Genomic DNA, 20,806 nt, shown 5'->3' with positions numbered 1-20,806 from the left:
TTACATAGCAAAGAATGTTTTTTTTCCTAGAATAATTTGTATGAAAATTCAAATTTGTGACTTTTGAGGTGTAGTCTTCGAGAACACTTGGGCTTGAAAATTGAGAACTAGTTTTTATGAAGCAATTTTTTTTCCCCAATATGTGTTTGTATGTCTTTTTTGTAGCAAATTTTCCAGACCATTTAACTTTCTAGTTTGGTTTTGAGGCAGTTTAAGAAATATTTGGTTGAAAATTCAAAGCTGCACTTTTCCCCTCAAAAATTTTTTGGTTTGTAACGCATACACCTTTATTATTTGAGTTTTTTGTTTTTTTAAAGCAGAATTTGCTTTGAATAACAAAATATTGGGGTCTTATGAGGCCTTTTTTTTTATATATATATTTTTCCCCTCTTAATTTCTAATCATTAGAATAATGAAGCATAATTTTCTAGAATTTTTTGGTCTAAAATTAAGGGTTGGACATTTGAAGGATACTTTTCCAAAAAACACTTTTTTTTGCCTCCCAAGTTTGATTTCAATGTCTAACTGCTAGCTAGCCTCTATTGAGGCATTTTCCCTAAGAAAAATATGACATAAAAAAAAAAAAAAAACTATATCTTAACTACTCTTGAGTTTAAAATAAAATTCAAGTTACCTTTGAGGTAGCCCCTAAAAGTGTTTGTTAACATTATGTGTGCTTACAAAACTGCCAGTTAAAAATCAAGAAAATCAGTGAAAATCTTGCAATAGCACCAAGTTGCCAAAAACAAGTGAGCGCACACTGGAGTCCTCTTAACAGTATTTCGTTTTTATTAGTTTCTGTAACCAAACCAAGAGAATGTAAATAAGACCGTACATATTTTAATACAGCGATGTAACCCCTGTACAAGTACAACAAAACAAATGAAGGAAAAAAAAAAACTCATGACACTCCCTCCCTCTCGCTCTTCAGTCATCCATCCATCCATCCATCATCCACTCACTCATCTTCCCAAACTCTTCCTTCTCCTGTCTGGAAAACAGGGGGCGGCCATTTTGTGTGTGAGGGAGCCTCCGAAGGCGAAGAAGAAACGCGGGGCCGGAGCGCGCTCGGCTTCTTTGCTTGTTTGTTTGGGACAGAAGGCAGACGTGGAGAAAACAGGACTGATGCTTCTCATCAGTATATATAGATATATTTATATATATATATATAATAAAAATTAAAAAAAAGAATGCAGCTCCTTCTGTGTTCTCTTAATGAATGTGTGTGTGAGTGTGTGTTGGAGAAATCCTATTACAACATCCTCCCTGTGCTGTTTTAACCTTTGGCTAAGTAAACAGGAGCATCCCGTCTCACACACACACACAAACACACACACGTGCGTGACGAGATCGATTTTCACATTGGGGGCGCGCGGGGACGAGACAATTCAGGATGTTTCGCGGTGTGAAATGACGCTCGCATGTTTTGATGAATTTCGAACGCGTCTGCATCGACAAGATTGTTTTCAACTACAGAAAAACAACAAAAAGATTATTTCTTTAACAGGTCAAAGTGATCCTCAAATAAAAAATAGGGAGCTGAAGTCAAAAGAAAGAAAAAGAGCAATAAAAAAAAGTGAGCAGCACACGTCGCTGTCAACTCTTCTACGTTTTCCCAAACACACACGAGCGCGCACACGCAGCTGACAAAAGGCGGCCGGCCTGCAGGCTGTCTCCTTTCTCCCATTTTTTTTTTTTTTTACTTGCCCTCCTCCTGCTTGATGGCCTGCGGCTTGATGGGTCCGGTGCGGACGGGCTTGGCCGAGGCCATGGCCGACGCCAAGGCCGACGGGGGGACTTGGGGCGGCTTGTTGGCGTCGGGGTTGGGGGGCGGCAGCTGGGCCATCTGGGGCGGGGCGGCGTCCAGCAGCTGGGGCGGCGGCTTGAGCGCCTTGCTGAGCTGCTGCTGCTCCGAGAAGAACTTGTGGGTGGACTGCAGGACCTCGGCGCGCTGCTTTGCCTGAGGCGGGGACCGGCGACCAGTCAGACCAAAGTGCACAAGCGTTGAAATCACGCCCCCCCCCCCCCACCCCCCCCACCAAAAAAAATATAGATTTTTTTTTTTAATCCACAAAACTACCAGATGTTTACCTTGAGGTCCTGCTCAGCCTTCAGGGCAGCCTGCATGCCCCTGGGTGGCATGGGGGGTCCGCCGGGCCCCCGGGGAGGCAGGTGCTGAGGGTGCTGGCCGTGCTGGGGGTGCTGAGGCCTGGGGTGGGGCATGAGGCCTCCGCCGCCGCTCCCGCCCATGCCAACGTTGGGGCCCATGCCCATGTTGGGGCCCATGCCCATGTTGGGGCCCATGCCAACGTTGGGGCCCATGGGCGGGCCCATGGGCGAGCGCTGCATGCCGCCGCCGCCTCCGCCGAACGAGTTGGTGTGGGACGCCCGCACGAGAGGGGACACCATGTTGGCTTGGGACAGAAGCTGTGGGCACACGGGTCAAAGACGCCATTTTGTAGCGGCGTGTCAAGTGGCCATTTTGTCATTTTAGGCTCATTTCCAGACAAACTTGTTTGTCTGTTAGCTAATAAATTCAAACCTCACATAATAGATCAGGAGTTAACACGGTGCCTGCGGGTCTGTTTTAAAAATAGCTCATCGGTGATGGTACATAGTGATTTCCCAAGAATGTTTTAAAAGTATGTATGTGAGAAATCATTAACATACGCCGTTTCTTTAAATAGATAAATATCAGTAATTCTAAATGAGTTAATATCCACAAATTTGTAATTTCACAAGCGTGTATCAAACTGGCAGACTCCCAAGAAGTTCTGTTTCAAAGAGTGTTGACCCATTTACGAGACAGATGATAAATTGCAAAAACATTTTCATCATTCAGATGTCACGTTTGAAAAATAAGTCCACCATTTTGCGTTCAAGCGGACAATTTTCTAATTGCCAAACAATTCCAGTTCAGCAAATGTTGCCGACTCACCCCAAAGACAAGAAAGCCTTTGCGCCACATGCTCACAGCTGTACCGAACCTCTTGTGATTACACACTAGCACCCTCTACTGGCCTAAATGTATGGCTGCAATAATTCTGCATTGAGATTGCGGAGAGACGCTCACATGAGGGTTGAACTGGCCGGGGAAGTGCTGAGTCATCCTCATGTTGCCAGAGTTGGGCTGGAACTGCTTCTGGTACAACATGCTGTTCAGTTTGGCCGACTGGCTGCTGGGCGAGGTGGAGCTTGCCCTGGATGGAGACAACCGTGTTACCAACAGTTTTCCAAAGACTCTTTTTTTTCACTTCATCTCTATGATGGAAAAATTGACACATTTGGGTCCAGAGCATATCGATGACGTTTCGCTGCATTTTAACTCCCAAATATGCATTTAGTACATTTAAGCGTGTCGGGTGGATGTTTACCTGTAAGGGCTGGATGTCGGCGTGGTGCTCCGAGCGCTGACTGGAGGCGTCACGGGCTTCACATCCATCCCGCCGCCAAACAGCTTGAGGTCCATGTCCATCTTGCGACATGTTACAATTCAAATTAAAACCGCGCACACAATACAGAGGTGGTCGTCGCTTTAGGATGTTTTGACAGTTGGATGATTTCTTTAATTTGCTTTTTTTTTTTTTTTTTTTTATTATAATTATAGTACTAATACTGTTTAAGGAGAATTGCTCAAAAGCTAGTCACAACAAGCAATAATGTGTGTCAATATGTTACCCCTTAGAATGGACAGCAAATGCCCTGAATGAGGTGTGTGAAAAATGTCAACGGATTTGGGAATAATAATAATAATTAAAAAAAAATGCATTATCTGGGAATTTTGTGGGAAAAGATGTGGAAAATAGTATATGTCCTGATTAAATTTAAGAGTCTGACATTGGAGTGGTTTGAATTTGCGAAAAAGAAAAAGAAAGGCTCCAATTGGGAATTTTGCTATGCACAATGTGGAACAGTGAAATATGCGAAAAATGGGAATTGTGGGGAAAATTATTTTAGCTACTTTTAGAAAATGTCTCCATATCAAGTAAAGTTTTTTTTTTATGTTTGGGGGAGGGGGGGGGGGGGAGAAAAATTGAGGAAAGAAACGGGAAATGGTTGCCCAAATGTCCTGAATATTTTTGCCCAATTTTTTTTTTTTCAAAGTTTCAAACCCCTTCAGCATTTATACAATTATGCGTTTGCAACGGTACCTTGCTGGTGGGAGGCTGCATCATGCTGTGGCTGTGGCTGTGACTATGACTGTGGCTGTGGCTGTGACTTGGGCCCATGAGGCCTCGGTACGGCTGCGAGATGGGCGGCTGCCTGCCGATGTTGGGGGGCTGCGCCTGCGGGGGGGTGGGCGGCATCGCCAGGAGGGGCTGACCGCCGCCTGAGCCGAAATTGGCCAGGGAGAGCTGGGAACCTGGCAGGGGGACCGTCACCTGGAAGCAGACACGCTTGGTTTAAGATTAGATTTTTTGAAATCACAAGAATGTGGTCAAGTGAGGACTTTACCAAAAGTAAATGGACAAAAGTATTTGGAAACACAAATTTTCTCATAGTTGTGTTTTTTTTGTTTTTTTTTTAATAAAATAAATCCTGTGGGGAAAATTGCAGATTTTTAAGTGTTATAGGCAAGACTTGTCAAGTCAAGACAAACCCAGGTCTTCAAACTGTCAACCTCCTTTTACCTGCTGCATTGCAGAGCTTGGAGACTGAGTGCTGCTGTAGTAACTGCTCTGGCCATGCTGCTGCACCTGCCCCGAGTACATGTTGGAATGCTGACTCATCCCCTGACGAGCCTAAAATCGACAACACATGAATATATTATATATTTTTACCCCCCACCCCCCCCCTCTGTTTTTTTTAAAATTTAATTTAATTGTATTTTTTTAAATCCAACAGTCACACATGATCGCGTTGCTACCTGCAGCAGGTGGGTGTCAATGAGCTGGGAGCCCCCCATGCCGGACGGCTGGTTGAGCTGCGGCTCAAACAGGATGGGGATGTGCTGGGTGGAGGAGGGCTGCTGGTAGGCCAGGCTGGACTGCGGCTTGCCCAGCTCGGGCGCCTGAACGCCGGCGTAGCTGTGCAGGGACGGCCCCGACAGCATCATGGAGGGCTGCGACAGGCTGCTCTGCATGAATGCCTGCTGAGACCTGAAGCGACGGGATTTTTTTTTTTTTAAATAAATTAAAATAGTCAAGTCAATTTGAGTCTCATGAATACAAAGTCAAGTCTTTCATAAGATTTAGCTGACTAGTCCCAAGTCCTGACAACATTAAGCAGTACCTGTACGGCTGCAGCGAGGAGCTGAACAGGTCCTGAGGCTGCGAGACTGGAGGGCCGGCGCCGAGTCCCAGTTGGGCCTGGTGCGTGTGTTGGTGCTGGGGCTGCCCTTGCAGCGGGGCGTAGATCGGGATGGGGATCTGCTGGACCGCTGTTGGCTAACGAGTCACACAGACGGAGAGCTTTACGGTTGGGGCCCTGATGTGGGATACTTCCAAGGTTATGAAATTTAAATGATTCTTATTTTGCACTTTATCTTGACACCCTGCAAAGGTTAGCGGAAATATGTTGTTCTTTTTGAGTCATTATTGCGGAGGTGAGGTTACTCGAAATGACAAGTTATGAGATTCAAGCTGGATTGGTCAATAAGGGTAGGGCTGCTCTATTATGAAGAAAATATTAACCACGATTAATTTGGTAAGAATTAAAATCACGATTAGGACAATCATTTGTTTTTTGGTACAAAACAAGAAAATGATTAAACATGTAAATAATATTAAGACAAATTTCTCTAAAACACTATATAATTATGCAAGTTTTTTTTGGGACCAACCAAGATTTGTTAAATTTGTCATTTTAAAATAAAAAGGTGCAAATATATAAATTTACACAACTCAAAATTAGTATTAAGAATCTTTTATTTTGTTTACAATTATGCCAATTTTGTAATTGTGGAGTGTAATAAATGAAATTGCAATTGAATTTCAATAAATTGGACAGCCCTAACTAAATAAGGGCATTTCTCAGTTTACAACGTCAATTACAGTAAACTGAAATCCATCGTAAAAAGAGGATGTAAATCATAATGTACGACTGCTTACCTGCGAGAGGCCGGGTTGGAAACCTTGCTGCTGTGCCAAAGAGGGAGGAGCCAATCGCGGGTGTGGGGTGCTGAAAAGATGGCTAGTGTCCATGTAGAAGGCCGGAATCTGAGCTGCAGAACCTGCATAAATAGGTAACGGTTTAAAAAAAAAAAAAAAAAAAAAGGGTAGGGGCGGGTGGGCTGTTCTCCATAGAATCTCATTCTCACCTGCTGCAGACTGAGACACGTACACCTGCGGGGTCTGCTGCTGCTGGGTTAGCAGCGGCGGAATGCAACCCAGTTGGGAAAAGGTGCTGACGCCGCTGGCGGTCAGGCTGCCACCTTGCAGCTGCTGGGGCTTCACCTTGCAGATGTTGGGAGGGTCCGAGGCAGTGGTGGTCTTGGTGCCAAGGGATGAGGTCGTGTAGGTGCCAGAACCTGTATTGGGGAGGGGGGTGGGGGGGATTTGAATATGATCACATCATTTGACACTTTTCCTGAGTTGTGAACCAATATTCGTCAAAAAAAAAAAAAAAAAACACTGATAAACATTCACATGTATGAAAAAAAAAAGTTGAGGATATTTTCCACAGGAAAATGTGAAAAGGTGATGTCACAAATACGTGACCTTTCACCTTACTATTCCATATATAGCTCTTCATTAAAGTAACATTCAGAACTTTGACAAACATTTGATATTTGTGTGATGAACGCAGGCCTTCAGTTACTATGGCAACACGCTGTCCCACCTTAATGGCTACAGAACAATCAAAAAGGATCCACTCGTGTGCCCGGGAGACTTTCAAAAAAAAGCATTTCTAATTTTATTTTGGCTTTTGTTACCGGAAAGCGAGGTGCTGGGTGTGACTGAGGCCACGGGGATCTGCGGCATGGACGTCGAGGAGAACGAGTACGAGGATGCGCAGGAGGTGATGGGCGAGGAGGAGGTGGTGGCTGGCGAGTTCTTCTCCAGACTCGGCGAGTTCTCCCACGCTTTGCGAGCGGACTCCATCTGAGCCGCACAAAATAAGACGTTCGCCAATTAGCTGTGCTACTTCAGAGAATGATTAGTTTCTCCTCAAGGTGGTACCTTGATATGCAAGTTAAGATATGTTTCGTGACAACGCTCTTAACTCAAAACACTCTTATCTCCAGTCACGCTCCCCATTGAAGGGAATGTAAACGCCATGAATCCGTTTCATTTGGAGTATGTATACCTTTAGTGTTAGGTCAACGGTGGCGGGAGAGACTGTGCTGAGCGGGGAGCTCTGCTGCAGGGTCTCTCGCCGAGGGAGAGGCAACGAGTGTGGGAGTGCCACCTGAGGAAAAACCCAGAAGAGAAAGTTGAACCACCATTTTAACACATTTCACATACATTAGATGTATTCTATGCATATTCCATGCATCCATGGACACTCACACTGGCGACCAGACTCTCTTCCATTTTAACGTTTCCAGTTGGAACGCTGTCAGCGAGCGAGGACGAGGGGGTGGTGTAGTCTGTAACAGACTCCTGGGAATGAAAGAAACGGTTTAACTCAAGCTCAATAACGCACAAGCCAATAGGATTGTGGAAACACGACTACCTTGGAATTGCTGGTGTACTCGGCCGAAGGCACCGTGATCATGCCCTCGATGTCTCCGCCCAGCTCGGCGACCGCGCCGTCGCTGGTGGGGGGGCTAGAGGCGGCGGTTCTGCTGACGACACCGCCTCCCGGCACTCCCGCCTCCATCCCCTCGCCCTCGCCTCCCCTGGCATCTTTTGCCTTGCGGTTCTTCAGGGAGCGCTCCTTGCCGATGGGACCTGGTTTGTACTCCTTGGTTTCTACTGGCTCCATGTCCGGGAGCTGAGGTAAAGGATGGATTCGAGCAGACAGTTTAATTTAGAAAACAGGACTCCCTGTATTTGTAAAATTGCATTTCTTTAAAAGATAATTTGTCAGGATTTTTAAAACATAAAAATGAGAGTCGATAATAAATCAGTGTCTACTGGAAGGTAAATATAATTTTTTTATACCATGCAGGGAACTCTACTTTAATTGATCTGAGATGGTTTATATAAGTCAATAGATCCTGCTGTTTTGGTTAGCAACAGAGTTCAAATGGGCTCAACAGGCAATTATTTAAAAACATACTGCTATAGTATCTGTATTTGTAACTGACTGTATTATTAGCATGTTAACATTTTAATAATTTTAAGTCCCGATTGGCACACGTTACAATGTTTCATACATGACATGTTCTATTAATATTCATTATATAGCACTGTCAATAATATACTACAAATATAGCTGTACCATAGTTAGAATGTGACTGATTACTTCCATTTTCTCTTTTTGGATTCGATTTTTCATTATATTTAATGTCTGTGTGATAAATAGGCAACTATGTGAGAGAATATATGTTCAACAGAATATGTTGTTCCACGAATAATAAACACACAGATGATTTACCTTCTGTGTTTTGATGGGGCCAGCGCGAGGTTGTTTCTGTCTCTGTTCTTTAGGAGCAGGAAGCTTGTTGTCTGTTGCGGTCTCGAGCAGAGCGGGAACGCCGTCGCTGTCCGTGCTGCCGGCGGATGACGGAGCTCCGAACTGAATACTGTCGATGGCCAACTCCACGCCAACATCGGCAACGGATTTCCCACCCTGATGAAGAACAATTGGTATGTAACTACCAGACGGCAACATAGCATTTTGGGGGCGATGCCATATTTGCAGGCACTACACCAAAAAAAAAAAAAAACATTTTTTAAAAACAAAACAAATGGCCGACTTCCTTGAAAATGCTGATAGTAATAAAATAAATAATAATAATAATAATAATAATACTGCAACATAAGATAGCAAGATTGGCCAGGTCAAAGTCAAGTCGTACATAAATGTTTGCCACAAAATTGGTAATTTAAGTCTGACTGCGACACGGTATGAGCTTGAGTCTCCCACTTTTCCTAAGTCGAGGTGGGGAGGAGGGAAGGTGGATCGAACGGAAGGCCAAACAAACCTCAGAGGAGACTGTGCCGGTAAAAGAGGTCAGAGGTTTGTTCCAGGCACTCACGGAAGGAGGCTGAGGAGGGCTGATGGGACCCACTGCCAAGAAAATTAAGAAGAGATTACTTCCACCCAGTAGTCACATTTTTTAAAACAGCAGGAGCCATAACAACGTACGCTTTTTGACATCGGGGAGGACGGCCGGACTAGCTACTTTCTTCTCCCACAGTTCAGTACCCAAATTGCCGTGCGCCTGTGAGGCGGCCGTGTTAGCGGAGGGGAGGCTCTTTGAGGTAAAGTCCACAGCGGTGGCCGGCACGGATGGCACCGTTCCTTCCAGGGTCTGCGGGGATGCAGCTGGCTGAGCGGTGGTGAGGTGAGGATGCTGGGGAGCAGAGATGGCAGGCTGCTGCTGGGCTTGAGGGGTGGATGCTGGTGCCGCAGGTTGAGATTGTGACAAGGCCTGGTGTTGTTGTTGTTGCTGCTGCTGCTGCTGAGGTTGCTGCTGTGATGATTGCTTTTTAGCAAATCTTGGAGGTAACTTTCCTCCACCACCTCTGCTCTTGTCGCCGGAGCCTTTTTTACCCCAATTCTGAAAGCACAGCATCGGTTATATTATAACTACAGCGAAATTGGAAAACACTAGAATTGTGGTAGATGACAAGTATTGTAATACTGGATAAAAAACTAAACAAAATTAATCCTACTGAGCCTCTAAGATGGGGGCTAGGGAATTGTGACATGTTTCTTGTTTGGATGAGAAACCCTTTTCACTCATTGGAACAATTAAGTTTTGATAGTACGAGAAAATTTATCGTCCTAATAAGAAACATATTTCACCCATGTCACTTTCGGGGCTCCGCATAATTGTTTGCAAAAAAACCCAAAAAGAATAAAAGACATTCAATTCAAAAATGGGTATTTCAGGCATATTGAAGGCCTCCCAAAACAGTGAGAGAGACTTCACAGTTCGCACAACCTAATTATAATCTCTGTCTTCGTACCTGAGTAGTTTGTTCTTCCTTCTTTCGCTTCTCCTCGTCCTGAAGACGTTTTTGTTGCTTGCGTGAGACCACCTCGGTAAAACCGTCGTCGTTTGTGCTGGATTGCGGGTCATCTGTGGTGGTGACCTCAGGGTGGTCGTCGATAATGACCACACCTACAACAACAGACATTTGCATTAGTTTTTTTTTTCTTAACGCGGACACAAAGTGTGCAATTTGTTTAAAAAAAAAAAACGTTTACATACTGGCATAGTTGTTTAGGTCAAACTGGGAGAGAGCATTCTCTTTGGGCTTCTTGACAGCCATCTTTGCCTCATCTTTACGTCGTGCAGCCTGATCTTTGGCAGACCTCGACGATCCAGAGGCTGATGCTGTTCCATCAGCGTTTTGCTGACCGCCAGGGCTGAATTGAAAAAAGAAATGAGGACATAGCCAGTTGAGATACATGGTCATAGTATATTAATATGTGCAGTTTCTTAAGGTTCAACCATGAAGAAGTCTAATTAAAATTACAACCTGATTAGACATGCCCAAAAGGTGTTTGGCATTTGATCTCACAAAAACCTTCTTTTTCTTTTTTTCTTTTTTTTTTACACCCTCTAGTTGAATGAGAATATAGTTTTTGCTGTGAGTTTAAATAAGCATTTAAAAATAACATCAGCGGAGGCTAGAATTATCTTTTTAAAAAAACTTTCACCCGACAGCTGAGGAAAAATGACAGCCCTCCCTCCCCCTCGCGGTCAATTCTTCAAACTTACCCTTTGCGGCCACCTTTGGCTCCTCCCCTTCTGTCCCCCTTGGGCCCACCGTAGCTGCGACCTGGTTTGGCTCCACTGTTGCCTCTTCGGTTCGGTCTCTCAATTGGCCTCTGGCTGGAGAAGCTCCTCTTGCCAGAAGCGGCTCCATCTCGTTTGGGTGAGATGACTCCCTCAGGGGGACTTTTGCTAGGCGTCAGCGAACGTTGGAGAGGCGCAGGCACCAGGGCGGCAGCAGAGATGCTGGCAGCCTCCTGCGCTCCTCGCCTCTCCTCTCGCTCTCTCCTCTCGTTGAAGTCGCTGCTCTCGGAGGCCGTCTCCCATTCCTCGTTGGCTTGATCAGAAGAGTTCTGGTTGGACAGATCTGGGGACTTTGTGCCGACTGCAGCGACGGCAGCGTGGCCGATCGTTTCGGAGAAGGGTCCGTCGTGGGGAGCAGGGAGGTTGTGTGCAGGTGCCATCGCTTCTGCAGGAACAGTTAAGGGAGTTCCTGGTGCTCTTGATAAGGTCGGTGAAAGTGATGAAGGTGCAGAAATGGCAGCAGAAGCAGGTGCAGAAACAGGCACAGGAGGTAGAGACACGGGGCGACTCGGGCCTGGATCTCCGCTTGCCAGGACAGCAGCTTCTCGTTCCTTTAGCCGCCGAAAGCGGGGCGGCTTATCTTGCCTGGGAGGTCTTGCCGGTCTGGATCGGCGAGGTCGCTCTCTGCTACTCTGAGGACCGCCTTCCATGAATTTCTTGCCGTCAGATCTAGGTGGCCGCCGATCCGATGGCGGGTGATCGTATCTTGAAGTGGACTCCATGTCCTCAGGTCTGAATGTCTCCATTGGCTTGGAAGGCCACTGAGATGAAGACTCTCTGCCCATTGGTCTTCTAAGAGGGGCTGAGCGAGGGCCACCACGTTCTCTGGCTCCACCTCGTCTACTATACAACCCTCCTCTTCCCCGCCGTGAAGGCTCTCCTTTGGGCAGAAACCCTGGCTTGGGTCTGCCTTCATCATCAAATCTAGATCCCCCTTTGTCCACCATGTGAGGTGGCACAAAGCCAGGCTTGTGGAGACCAGAACGCACCTCGCCAGGAAAATCACGTCTAAGTGGGCGGCTCGGCTTGGCGCTCGGCTCGCGGTCGGATGGCCCAGTATCACTGGCGGACTCCCTTCCACCCTCGCTTTCAGAATCCGTGTCTGAGCCACGTCGGCGTCTGCGCTTTGGTATAACCTCAAAGTCGGAGCTCTCGCTGCGTGTCTCGCTTTCCTCCCTGTTACGGAAGGCCGCCGCTCCAGAAGGTAAATCCGAGCGCGATCGAGGTTCTCTGTGAGGGTACTCTCTGCTCCGACCACGACCGCCCCTTCCTCGGCCACTGTACGTCCCACGGAAGCTCCGCCCTCTGGAGTAATACTCTCCACGACCCCGACCTTTGAAATTGCTGTCGATCGGCCACTCCCTGTCTCTGTCCTTGTCCATTTCTTTGTCCCGATCACGGTCTCGTTCTCTCTCCTCTCGTCGGTAGTTACGGAGAGCGATATTTGACTCCTTTCTAGGCAGTTTCGGTTCTGGGTGCTTTTCAATGCTGGGCGGTTTGTCAGCCTTATCCTCCTGAGAGGAAGATGTCGGGACCCCAGAGGACGTTAAGGACTCTCTGGCTTTAGGAAGGCTAATCTGTGTTTCCTCAACCTCAGCAGCTTCTCTCTTGCCCTCACTTTGCGCTCTGGAGCCTTCAGAAGCTGTTGTAGCTACCGCAGAGGCGGCGGCGGCGGCGGCAGAGACGGCTGCAACCACAGAGGGAACTTTGGAGGACTGGTCCTTTTTGGTCCTATCCCCCCTTTCACCTCTCTCGTGACGTTTCTCTCTCTCTTCTCTTTGCTCTCGTTCTTCTTTCATGTCCCTTAGAACGGGCTTCTTAATTGGTCCAGACCTACGGAGAGGTCTCTCCCCGCCCGGTCCTTCTCTGCGACCGGGCCGCCCGCCCCAGCGTAGCTCGGACTTCTGCTTGCTGGGAATGGGTAGAGGCAGCTTTTCTGGTTTGTGTAGCCCGTCGGCTGGTGGCGTGGCCCTGCTGTTGGTCAACGCGGCCGGTGTGAAGAGTTCGTTCTGAGGTTTATCATCAGCCCGGTCAACTGTGCCTTGCAGCTCTAATGTTTTGCTTCCCAGTGGTAGTCCATCAAACCTAGGCTCATCGAGCTTTAGCGAGTGACAGGAGCCCTGGGAGACACTTCTCTGGAGCATAGCTTTTCCTAGCGCTTCGACTTCTTCCCCACTCGGCAGACCAGACTCATCGGGGTCAAAGCCGGAGGTGAGCGGAACCCGGTCAATAGGTCCAGGCACATCATCTGGGCTCTGCGTAAAGGCTGGTATGGGTTCAGGTGGGTCCCTGAAGAAGTTATTCTTACGGGAGTCCAACGCACTGGGCTCCTGGGGATACATTGGCGGCAGACCCCTTTCCAAATCTAAACCAGAGTCAAGCCTAAATGAGAGAAACACATGATTAGACTATGAAAAAAAAAATCTGTCATTTACATTCGTTACCTTGGCTCCGTGCTGTCGTCGCGCCCTTTAGGAGGCGTTACAGAAGGCAGTGGTTCCGACGGTGGGTACGGGTCGGACCCCCACACCATCCTTGAGTCAGGCGGCAGGCCATGGTCACGGATGGGTCGAGTCAAGTGGTCAAATGAGTCTGAACTGGAGCTGGAGTTGTCTCCCGGCTCTCTGCGTGCGATCTGCTTCGGGGGGATCCGCCCTGAAGAGGGAGAGATTGATTTAGCAGTTTGATTCAAGGGGATTTAGGAAAATAGAATTGTGTACACAGATACTTGGATCTCTTAAGTGCCTGTCCATCATTTAACACATTGTATAGTGCAGTACAATGTTAAAGTTACCAGTGTGAATGTTGGTGGGCATGTCCATGGGAGGGCGCCCGGACATCATGCGAGGGTCCATGTAGGACTGCATCATAATCCAGCGAGGGTCAAAGCCCATGGAGGCCAAGTGCTGGGGATGGGGATGGGGTCCGATGGGTTGATACATTGAGCGGTGTTGCTGCTGCGGCTGTTGGGTAGCTGGAACTCCACTACTACCCGATGGGGACACAGAGCCCCCACCTTGTTGCTGCTGATGTTGCCACTGCTGCTGCTTCATTTGCTCCTTTAAGACCAATAAAGACAACAATACAGTATTGACTGTCATTTCCCCATCTAGAAATATTTTCTTCCATAATGACATTCAAGATCATGAAGGAAACGGAAGATTTGATTTCACCTGCTGTCTGAGGAAACGAGGTGGCAGGGATTTTTGAAACTGTTTGGAGTAGCCGGAGGTGAGGGATGGACGCATAGCAGCGGCGGCCTCACCCTCCAGCAGCGGGGGTGCAATGGCTACATCCTCACTGCTGGGGGAGTCCATATGAGGCAGTGACAGGATCGCTTCATCCACTGTAAACAGAAAGATGGGAGAAAAAAAAATATACACTTCAAATAAAAGCTCTGAGGTGGTCTGGCTGGTTTATTGTGATGATTTCTGCTGCAATCTGTGAGCAGTGACAAACAGGCCCTTGCGCTGCCATGCTTTGTCCACATTAGATGGCTTGCACTAACATTTTTTTTCTCACCTCTGTTGTCCTCCAAGTTGAAATAGTCTCGGATAGGCACTGTTGTCCGTTCAGCTTTGTTCTCATCGACGAGCGGCTCAACCGCTGCCAAGGTGCTTTCTGTTTCAGTCGGAGGCTCCGGCGCTAAGACCGCAGGCCTCTGGACAGGGGAGATGGGACGATGAGGTAGGGGTGCCTCCTCCTCGTCCTCTTTCTCGGCAATTGGTTCGACTTGCTCTAGTTTGATCCCCGCCCCGTCCCGGTCAACCCTCTCGGGTAGATGAGCTTGCACGACAGGGGCCTGCGGCTGTAAAACTGTGACTGAGGGTGCAGGACTCAATGTGCTATCAGGAGCCAGCTGTGCTTCCTCTTTTGGAGCTAGAACCTCATCGCATGCGGTCTGAGGCAAACTGGCTTGATCCTCGGTCAACAGGCGATGTTTTTCATTGAGCCGTTTCAGTTTTTCGGCGCACGCGGCAAGGCGCTGCTCTTCCATTCTCCGTTCCTCTTCCTCTCTCCTGCGCCTCGCGCGTTCCACCGCTTCAGAAACTTCCGACGACTTCTTTCGTTTCTGCCGCCAAGCCTCAGGGTCCTCGTCAGCGGCAGTTGGCGGTTTGCTGCCACGCGGAGCACCGCCACTACCTGCGCGGGCGCCGCCCTAGGGAATAAATACAATACCAGAGATTGATTAGGATTCTATGTCGCTTTTCCATCCTCTCAGCATGCACAATGCATTACTACCTGGTAGTCCTGCAGGGCAGCCGCTTTGTTGTAGTGTCCCGCACTGCCGGGCAATGGCACTCTGGGATCTACACTGTCCACCCATGACGTTTTACCGCCTCCGTGCTCCTCAGAACCCTCCTGACCATCTGGTGGGCGCGATCTCATACGCTCCACTTTGCCCATCCACTCCCTGAAAAAACAAACAAACAAACACGTTAAGTGAAATAAAGGGCGGAGATAGTCGCTTTACCATTTAACAAATGCATTAAAAAAGCAAATTTTCTCAAAATAAAAAGTCTTTAAGTCTTCAAATCAGCTGGACTGACCGGCATATTTTTCTAGATATGTGTGAATATCTTTGATATATATATATATATTTTTTTTTTTATGAGTGTCGATGAACACCCAGTAAATCAAAAGGCACTTGATGGAACACTTCCAAGACACTTGCCAATTTTCGCCTTTTTCCTTAGCAGCTTGGTTCTCCTCGTCATCACTGAAGTTCAGCTTCTCCGTATAGTCCACCTCCATCTGAGCTCCTGGAACAGATGATCAAGATTTAAAAAAAGGGCACGACGCGAGTAAACTACCTATTCAAACCGTTTTACTGACCCGCCCAGCCTTCATCAGTATCGGTGTCCAAGTTGTCCAGCTCTTTGAGCTCCGTGGCGCTAACGATCGAAGGTCGATCTGGATCCTGGAGCCACGCTTGAGGGGGCGGCTGCTGCGGTCGTGCCAAGCGAGGAGCCCTGAAAGACAGTCATTCATTCTAGTTACCATGTCGACAATAACAAGTCACCCCCTCTTCAAGGTTGGTTCAAACAGAAATGAATACTGAGCGCAGTGATGAACGGGCTCTTGGAAACACTTGAAATGATCATACATAAGCACCGCCCACATTTCAAGGGATACGGAGGAATAATAAACAGTGATTTCAAGATGGTCATTACAAAAATGAAAAATAGAGAACACCTCCTTTTCAGGAGGGAACCCACCTGACGCCATCTTGTGCCACTGAGTACCGGACATTGGCTTGCCTCGGGCCTTGTGCCACTTGAGGATAAGCGTGAAACATCTGAAACAGGAAAAAAATGACAACGATGAGACAAACGAGCAGAAAGGTTTAGTGTTGCTGTAGCAGACATACATAAGGTGGCATCATGCTCCTGAACGTGGGGTCAAAGTGGGAGGGCACCCCTGCAGGTGGCTGCTGGCCCCCATTAAGTTTAGGTTGGGAGGGGCCCGAGGGTGGCAGCTTGTCCCTGCCGTCCCTCTTCTCCCTCTGGCTGTCAGTGGTTACGTTTCGGCTGGCCTCGTCGGTGCCCTCATGTGGCGAGGTGGTATCGGCACTTCCCTCCTCTGGGGGCCTGTTGTCCATCTCAGAGGGGCTGGCCGTGGTATTCAAATTCCTCCCGCCACCTTCCCGCCAACTGCCGACATCTGACAAAGGAAACTCTTTTTTTTAGGAGGCCTGTGACTCCAAACAACCAATGAATGACATCTAAACTAGTAGTCGTAGCAGTAGTATTATTATTAAATGCACATCCATACTTTGAGGTCTGAGACTGGGCCCCGGTCCGTACGGCTCCTCGTCCTCTTCCTGCTGACCGTCTTTCTCCCCATCGCTGGCCGCCTGCAAGCTGGGGAATTCCTGGTGGAATTGGCTGCTCACGCGAGGAGCTCCTATCCCCAAACAAAACACATTATCAGTAGCATAAAAATAAACTATTAAAGGGGACATATGAAAATGTACTTTAATGGTTTGGCATGCGTTTCTTACCGTCCTGCTGCGTCTGCTTGCTATTCGCCCAGGAACGGCTTCCCCCTGTGGGAGGCTCTGGAGGCGGGACCACTGCTGGTTTGGCTTGCGGTGGGGGTGTCTCTTGTTGCCTGGGGTACACAAAATCAAGGGCAACAGTTCCAAAATCAAACTTTTAAAGTAGCGTCTAAAAAGAAAAGTGAAGACACTACCTCTCGTCTCCCGCCTCGGTCTTTGATGCCCAGCCGCTTCCGTCTTTGGGGACGATGTTAACGTTGGGGTCGTTGCCCTTGTTCTCCGCTTTCAGACTGGGCAAGTTGGCCGGAGGGGGCATGCGCCGGCTGGCAGCAACTTTACCCAAACTTTGCAGCCCATGTCTGGCAGCGACTGATGCACAAACAGGAGGCCATTTTAGTACACGAAAGTCTCATCAGGAGCCTGGTGCGTGGAAACACAACACTTTTAAGGTGGAACAGGTGAGGTCGGTCCTACCTGCAGTCTTCTGCGTTTCCAAAGACTTGCCCTTGTAGGTGTTGAAGAGGCTAAGGGTCGCATACTTTGTTTTGCCGCCATCCTTTGCCTTGGTGCTCTGCCCTGACTTCTCGGACATTTCGCTGGAAACTCATTGAGTCTGGTCCTTTGGCCTAGCCACCAGAACCAGCTCCTAAGAAAAGGAGGAAGAATTATTTCTTCTTAAATGACAATCAGGTTGCATTAAAAATTGAACAAAAATAGACAATTGCCTGGCATGCTATAATAAGCCATTAAAGTGAGAACACAAACGTAGTGAGAGAACAAAAGGGTCATAATTCATGTTACTATCTGAAGCAGAGTACACCATCCCCCACAATTTCAACATCAGCTAAGATTTTTTATTTTATTTTTTTTAAAGTGTGTCCAAGTGGCTTCAGGGAGAAGAGACAATAGTTGTGAGGCTAAGTCACACATATACAAAGGTAATTTATTATTTAGTGGTCGGCACCAGTGTTTGTCGTTGGCATCACTTACGTCAAATAATAAATGAAGGCTTTTCCGACAATTTGACATTCACTTAAGTGGGTCACGCACTTGACAAGTTTTTATTTGAACCTATACCCCGAGGGAAAAACCTTCTTACGCTGTTTCCAATTCTCAGTCATGTGACAATCATGACTTAACTAGAATACATAGTCCAGTGTTTCCCACACCATGTTAATACTTGGGCGGGCCACCCAGGTAAATTGGCTACCACCCAAGAAGTTTCATTCATACAACTATATTTACTGTAATTATGACTTCACAACTGTTTTGGCATCGGCTGGTGTTAGACGCCAATGTGCTCCACCAAATTCAGAATGCAGTTGACACAATGATGCCACCTTTCATTATTCGTTTTTCTTGATCATCATAATTAAAGGGGACTTGGCTGACTTTTTTAACAGGGAATCAAAAGGAATTAAATGGAGCACAGCAACTACAGCCACAGGCAGGTAAATCACACTTGATGACAAGGAAAATATTAAAATATCCCATTCGTTGTTGATGACCATATGTTGCCTCAAATTTAAACTTGTTAATGGAGTAAAAATAAAAGAGCCGCGGGGAGACATGAAATTGTACATGAGCCCAAGACAAGATGGCTCAAGACACACACATAAATATATATAAACATACATACATATATACTCAACTACATATATATATATATACTCATTTTTTCCTTGTGAGATTAAGACTTGATTCTCACATTACTTTTTTCTAGTAACATTTTGTCTTTTCTTTCGTAAGATGAAGACTTTGTTCTTGTATCCTTATCTTAATATCCTTATTTTGATTTTATTCTCATTACATGAATTCACACCCGCAATGTTACTTAATTCACACAACGCTACGACAATCACCTAACAATACAGCTTATTTGGGGGATATAACTTTTTATGGCTTCTTGACTTTGAGCTCATATAGTATCATTTTAATTTTGAGTGTGGCCCTGGTTGTCATTTGTTGGTTTATAGTAATTGAGTGACCAATCAATAAGAACTGCGAGTCTTTCCTCATGTACAACTACCATGAACCCTCATTGTCAAAGTGACATCGATCGGGACCCTCCCCATCCTACCCCACACGTTCTTTTCTCCCCTTTCAAAGTCATCCGCCAGCATGGCAGACGGCTCCAAAGGAAATCCGTTATATTGAATTGACTACATAAGATGGCGGCGACCATAAGATAAAATATCTAATATTAAAGCTGTGTTTCGTTGCGTTCAGAAGCCCAACAGCTAGCCTAGCCACCGCCACCCGCCGACCACCGGTGCGGCTCGGTGCCTCATACCGACGTACGGCGAAGGCCCTCCCGGTTCAAATCACAACCGGGGGGTGGGCAGAGTTGTAGCATGTAAAAGAGACGTTATATCAATGTAAATGCGAAAATGCGTGCAATTGGTGGATACTGAGTGTTATGTGAGAGAGAATGATCTGATTTGAGAGCAGGCCGCCGCCGTTGGATGGTTGAACGTGGTTTCATTTCTCACGAATCGCCATCACATACATCCTCTTTGCGCCCCTAACAGTGGCCGAAAGCGTGCTAATAGCGTCGAGCTAACACTTACGAGGGGAATAACTTGTCATTTTTAAGCGGTCGAGGCGGTCTTACCTGCCAGTGCTGGTGTTTCCTTTTGTCTTTATTACTTTTGGGGTCAGAATCCTCGCTTTTAAGGCTCGCGGCGGCGGGGTGAGTTTCGAGTGTCTCGCCGGCGGATTACAAAAAGATGGCTAGCCCCGCTCCGGCTAGTTTTGCTAGCTCGGCTCGTCGGTTGCGACGGCGTCCGAGTCCACGTCCACTGGTTGAACTATCCTCGTGGCTTCGCTCGGGGGGAACCGGTACAGTGTCGTCCGGTGGACTCTCTGGGTCCCTCCACGCCCGTTTATCGGTGAGCAAGAGCGTTGTGCTAAGGTGAGTGAGCAGTGAGGCCCCGCACTCGCCGCGGCCCGTCGCACAATCAAAGATGGAGGCTCGGGGGTTGCCAGATTTAAGTCATCGTGTCCCTCACCTACTCTCTGTCTTTGAAACCTTTTTCCAACTGTCTATTATTAGCGACATTTTAATATTAAAAATATTGTGAATGCATAATTAGTTTCTAGGGTTATTCCAGATTTCGTCAATTTAGGCTTCTTCTTTTTTTTTGGTAAAAACAGACCATTTGTGTATTATATTTTGGGTTTATGTCAGGGGTCACCAACACCAGACTGGGTCTTGAGGGCCCACATATCCTGCATTTAGATGTTTTCCCTCCTCCAACACACCCGATTCGAATGATCAGGATCGTTATCAGGGTTCTGCAGAGTTTGCCGGTGAACTGATCATTTAAATGAGGTGTGTCGGAACCATCTAAAACATGCAGGATAGGGGCCATCAAGGACTGAAGTTGGTGACCCCTGGTAAGCTTTCATGAAAAATGGGTAAAAAGACACCCTTTAATTTGACTGTGCTTTGTATCATGAGCTTTTCCCAGTGCTTTTTAAAATTATATTCTGTTACACGCCTAGGAAACAAGTAGCCCCCTCCCCCACCCCCTCCCAAACACTACACATGACCTTAAATAGTATAACATTGTTTTTAGTCTGTAAAATAACAAACTAGAAGTGCATTAATTTGCCTGGAATTAAATAAATAGCACCACTGCCATCTACTGTAATGGATGTGCAATTACACTTTATTCGAGTGCGGCAAAAAAGTATAAGTATGAAAAAAGAAAAAGAAAACACACACACAAAGGCATGAAATTTACCAAACATACATGTATGATAGATACATGTATGTTTGGTAAATTTCATACCTTCGTGTGAGTTTTTTCTTTTTTTACATTTTTTTTTTCATGCAAAAATAAAAATCATAATTTCAAGGTGGTTATGGTAAGATGATGAAGAGTTGAGGCAATGAGATTCTCCCTGCCAAGCTGGAATCAAAAAGCCGCATGGCGTGG

At 46.9% G+C, this 20,806-nt stretch overlaps 1 protein-coding gene across 1 annotated transcript; it reads right to left on the bottom strand.

Annotated features, from left to right (window-relative positions):
* Window positions 1-771: 771 nt before the first annotated feature.
* On the bottom strand, window positions 772-19,853 carry prrc2c (proline-rich coiled-coil 2C). The gene is made up of 34 exons (XM_077583643.1): window positions 19,477-19,853; window positions 17,337-17,508; window positions 17,057-17,231; window positions 16,866-16,975; window positions 16,637-16,768; window positions 16,233-16,525; window positions 16,081-16,160; window positions 15,698-15,834; window positions 15,533-15,624; window positions 15,104-15,271; window positions 14,384-15,020; window positions 14,035-14,207; window positions 13,656-13,920; window positions 13,306-13,516; window positions 10,784-13,243; window positions 10,271-10,428; window positions 10,026-10,180; window positions 9,199-9,613; window positions 9,035-9,120; window positions 8,485-8,679; window positions 7,618-7,878; window positions 7,452-7,544; window positions 7,249-7,350; window positions 6,875-7,043; window positions 6,260-6,469; window positions 6,051-6,172; window positions 5,233-5,387; window positions 4,868-5,099; window positions 4,632-4,742; window positions 4,152-4,382; window positions 3,375-3,475; window positions 3,074-3,200; window positions 2,092-2,427; window positions 772-1,960 (listed from the first exon to the last, which is right to left on the bottom strand). The coding sequence occupies exons 2-34, from the start codon at window positions 17,452-17,454 to the stop codon at window positions 1,700-1,702; spliced, it is 8,571 nt and encodes a 2,856-aa protein (XP_077439769.1). The 5' UTR covers window positions 17,455-17,508; window positions 19,477-19,853; the 3' UTR covers window positions 772-1,699.
* Between the last annotated feature and the right edge of the window lie 953 nt (window positions 19,854-20,806).

Source organism: Vanacampus margaritifer, chromosome 13, assembly GCF_051991255.1.
Source record: "Vanacampus margaritifer isolate UIUO_Vmar chromosome 13, RoL_Vmar_1.0, whole genome shotgun sequence".
In the NCBI taxonomy this organism is placed as follows: Eukaryota; Metazoa; Chordata; class Actinopteri; order Syngnathiformes; family Syngnathidae; genus Vanacampus; species Vanacampus margaritifer.
This window is presented reverse-complemented; position numbering and strand designations above follow the sequence as displayed.

Excerpts from the sequence above, each read along its gene's own strand:
- prrc2c (XM_077583643.1), bottom strand. The coding sequence starts at position 17,454 with ATGTCCGAGAAGTCAGGGCAGAGCACCAAGGCAAAGGATGGCGGCAAA. Across the intron at positions 16,769-16,865 it reads CAAGCAGACGCAGCAGGACG|GAGCTCCTCGCGTGAGCAGC; the intron begins GTAAGAAACGCA and ends GTTTGGGGATAG. Across the intron at positions 13,517-13,655 it reads GCCCACCAACATTCACACTG|GGCGGATCCCCCCGAAGCAG; the intron begins GTAACTTTAACA and ends CTCCCTCTTCAG.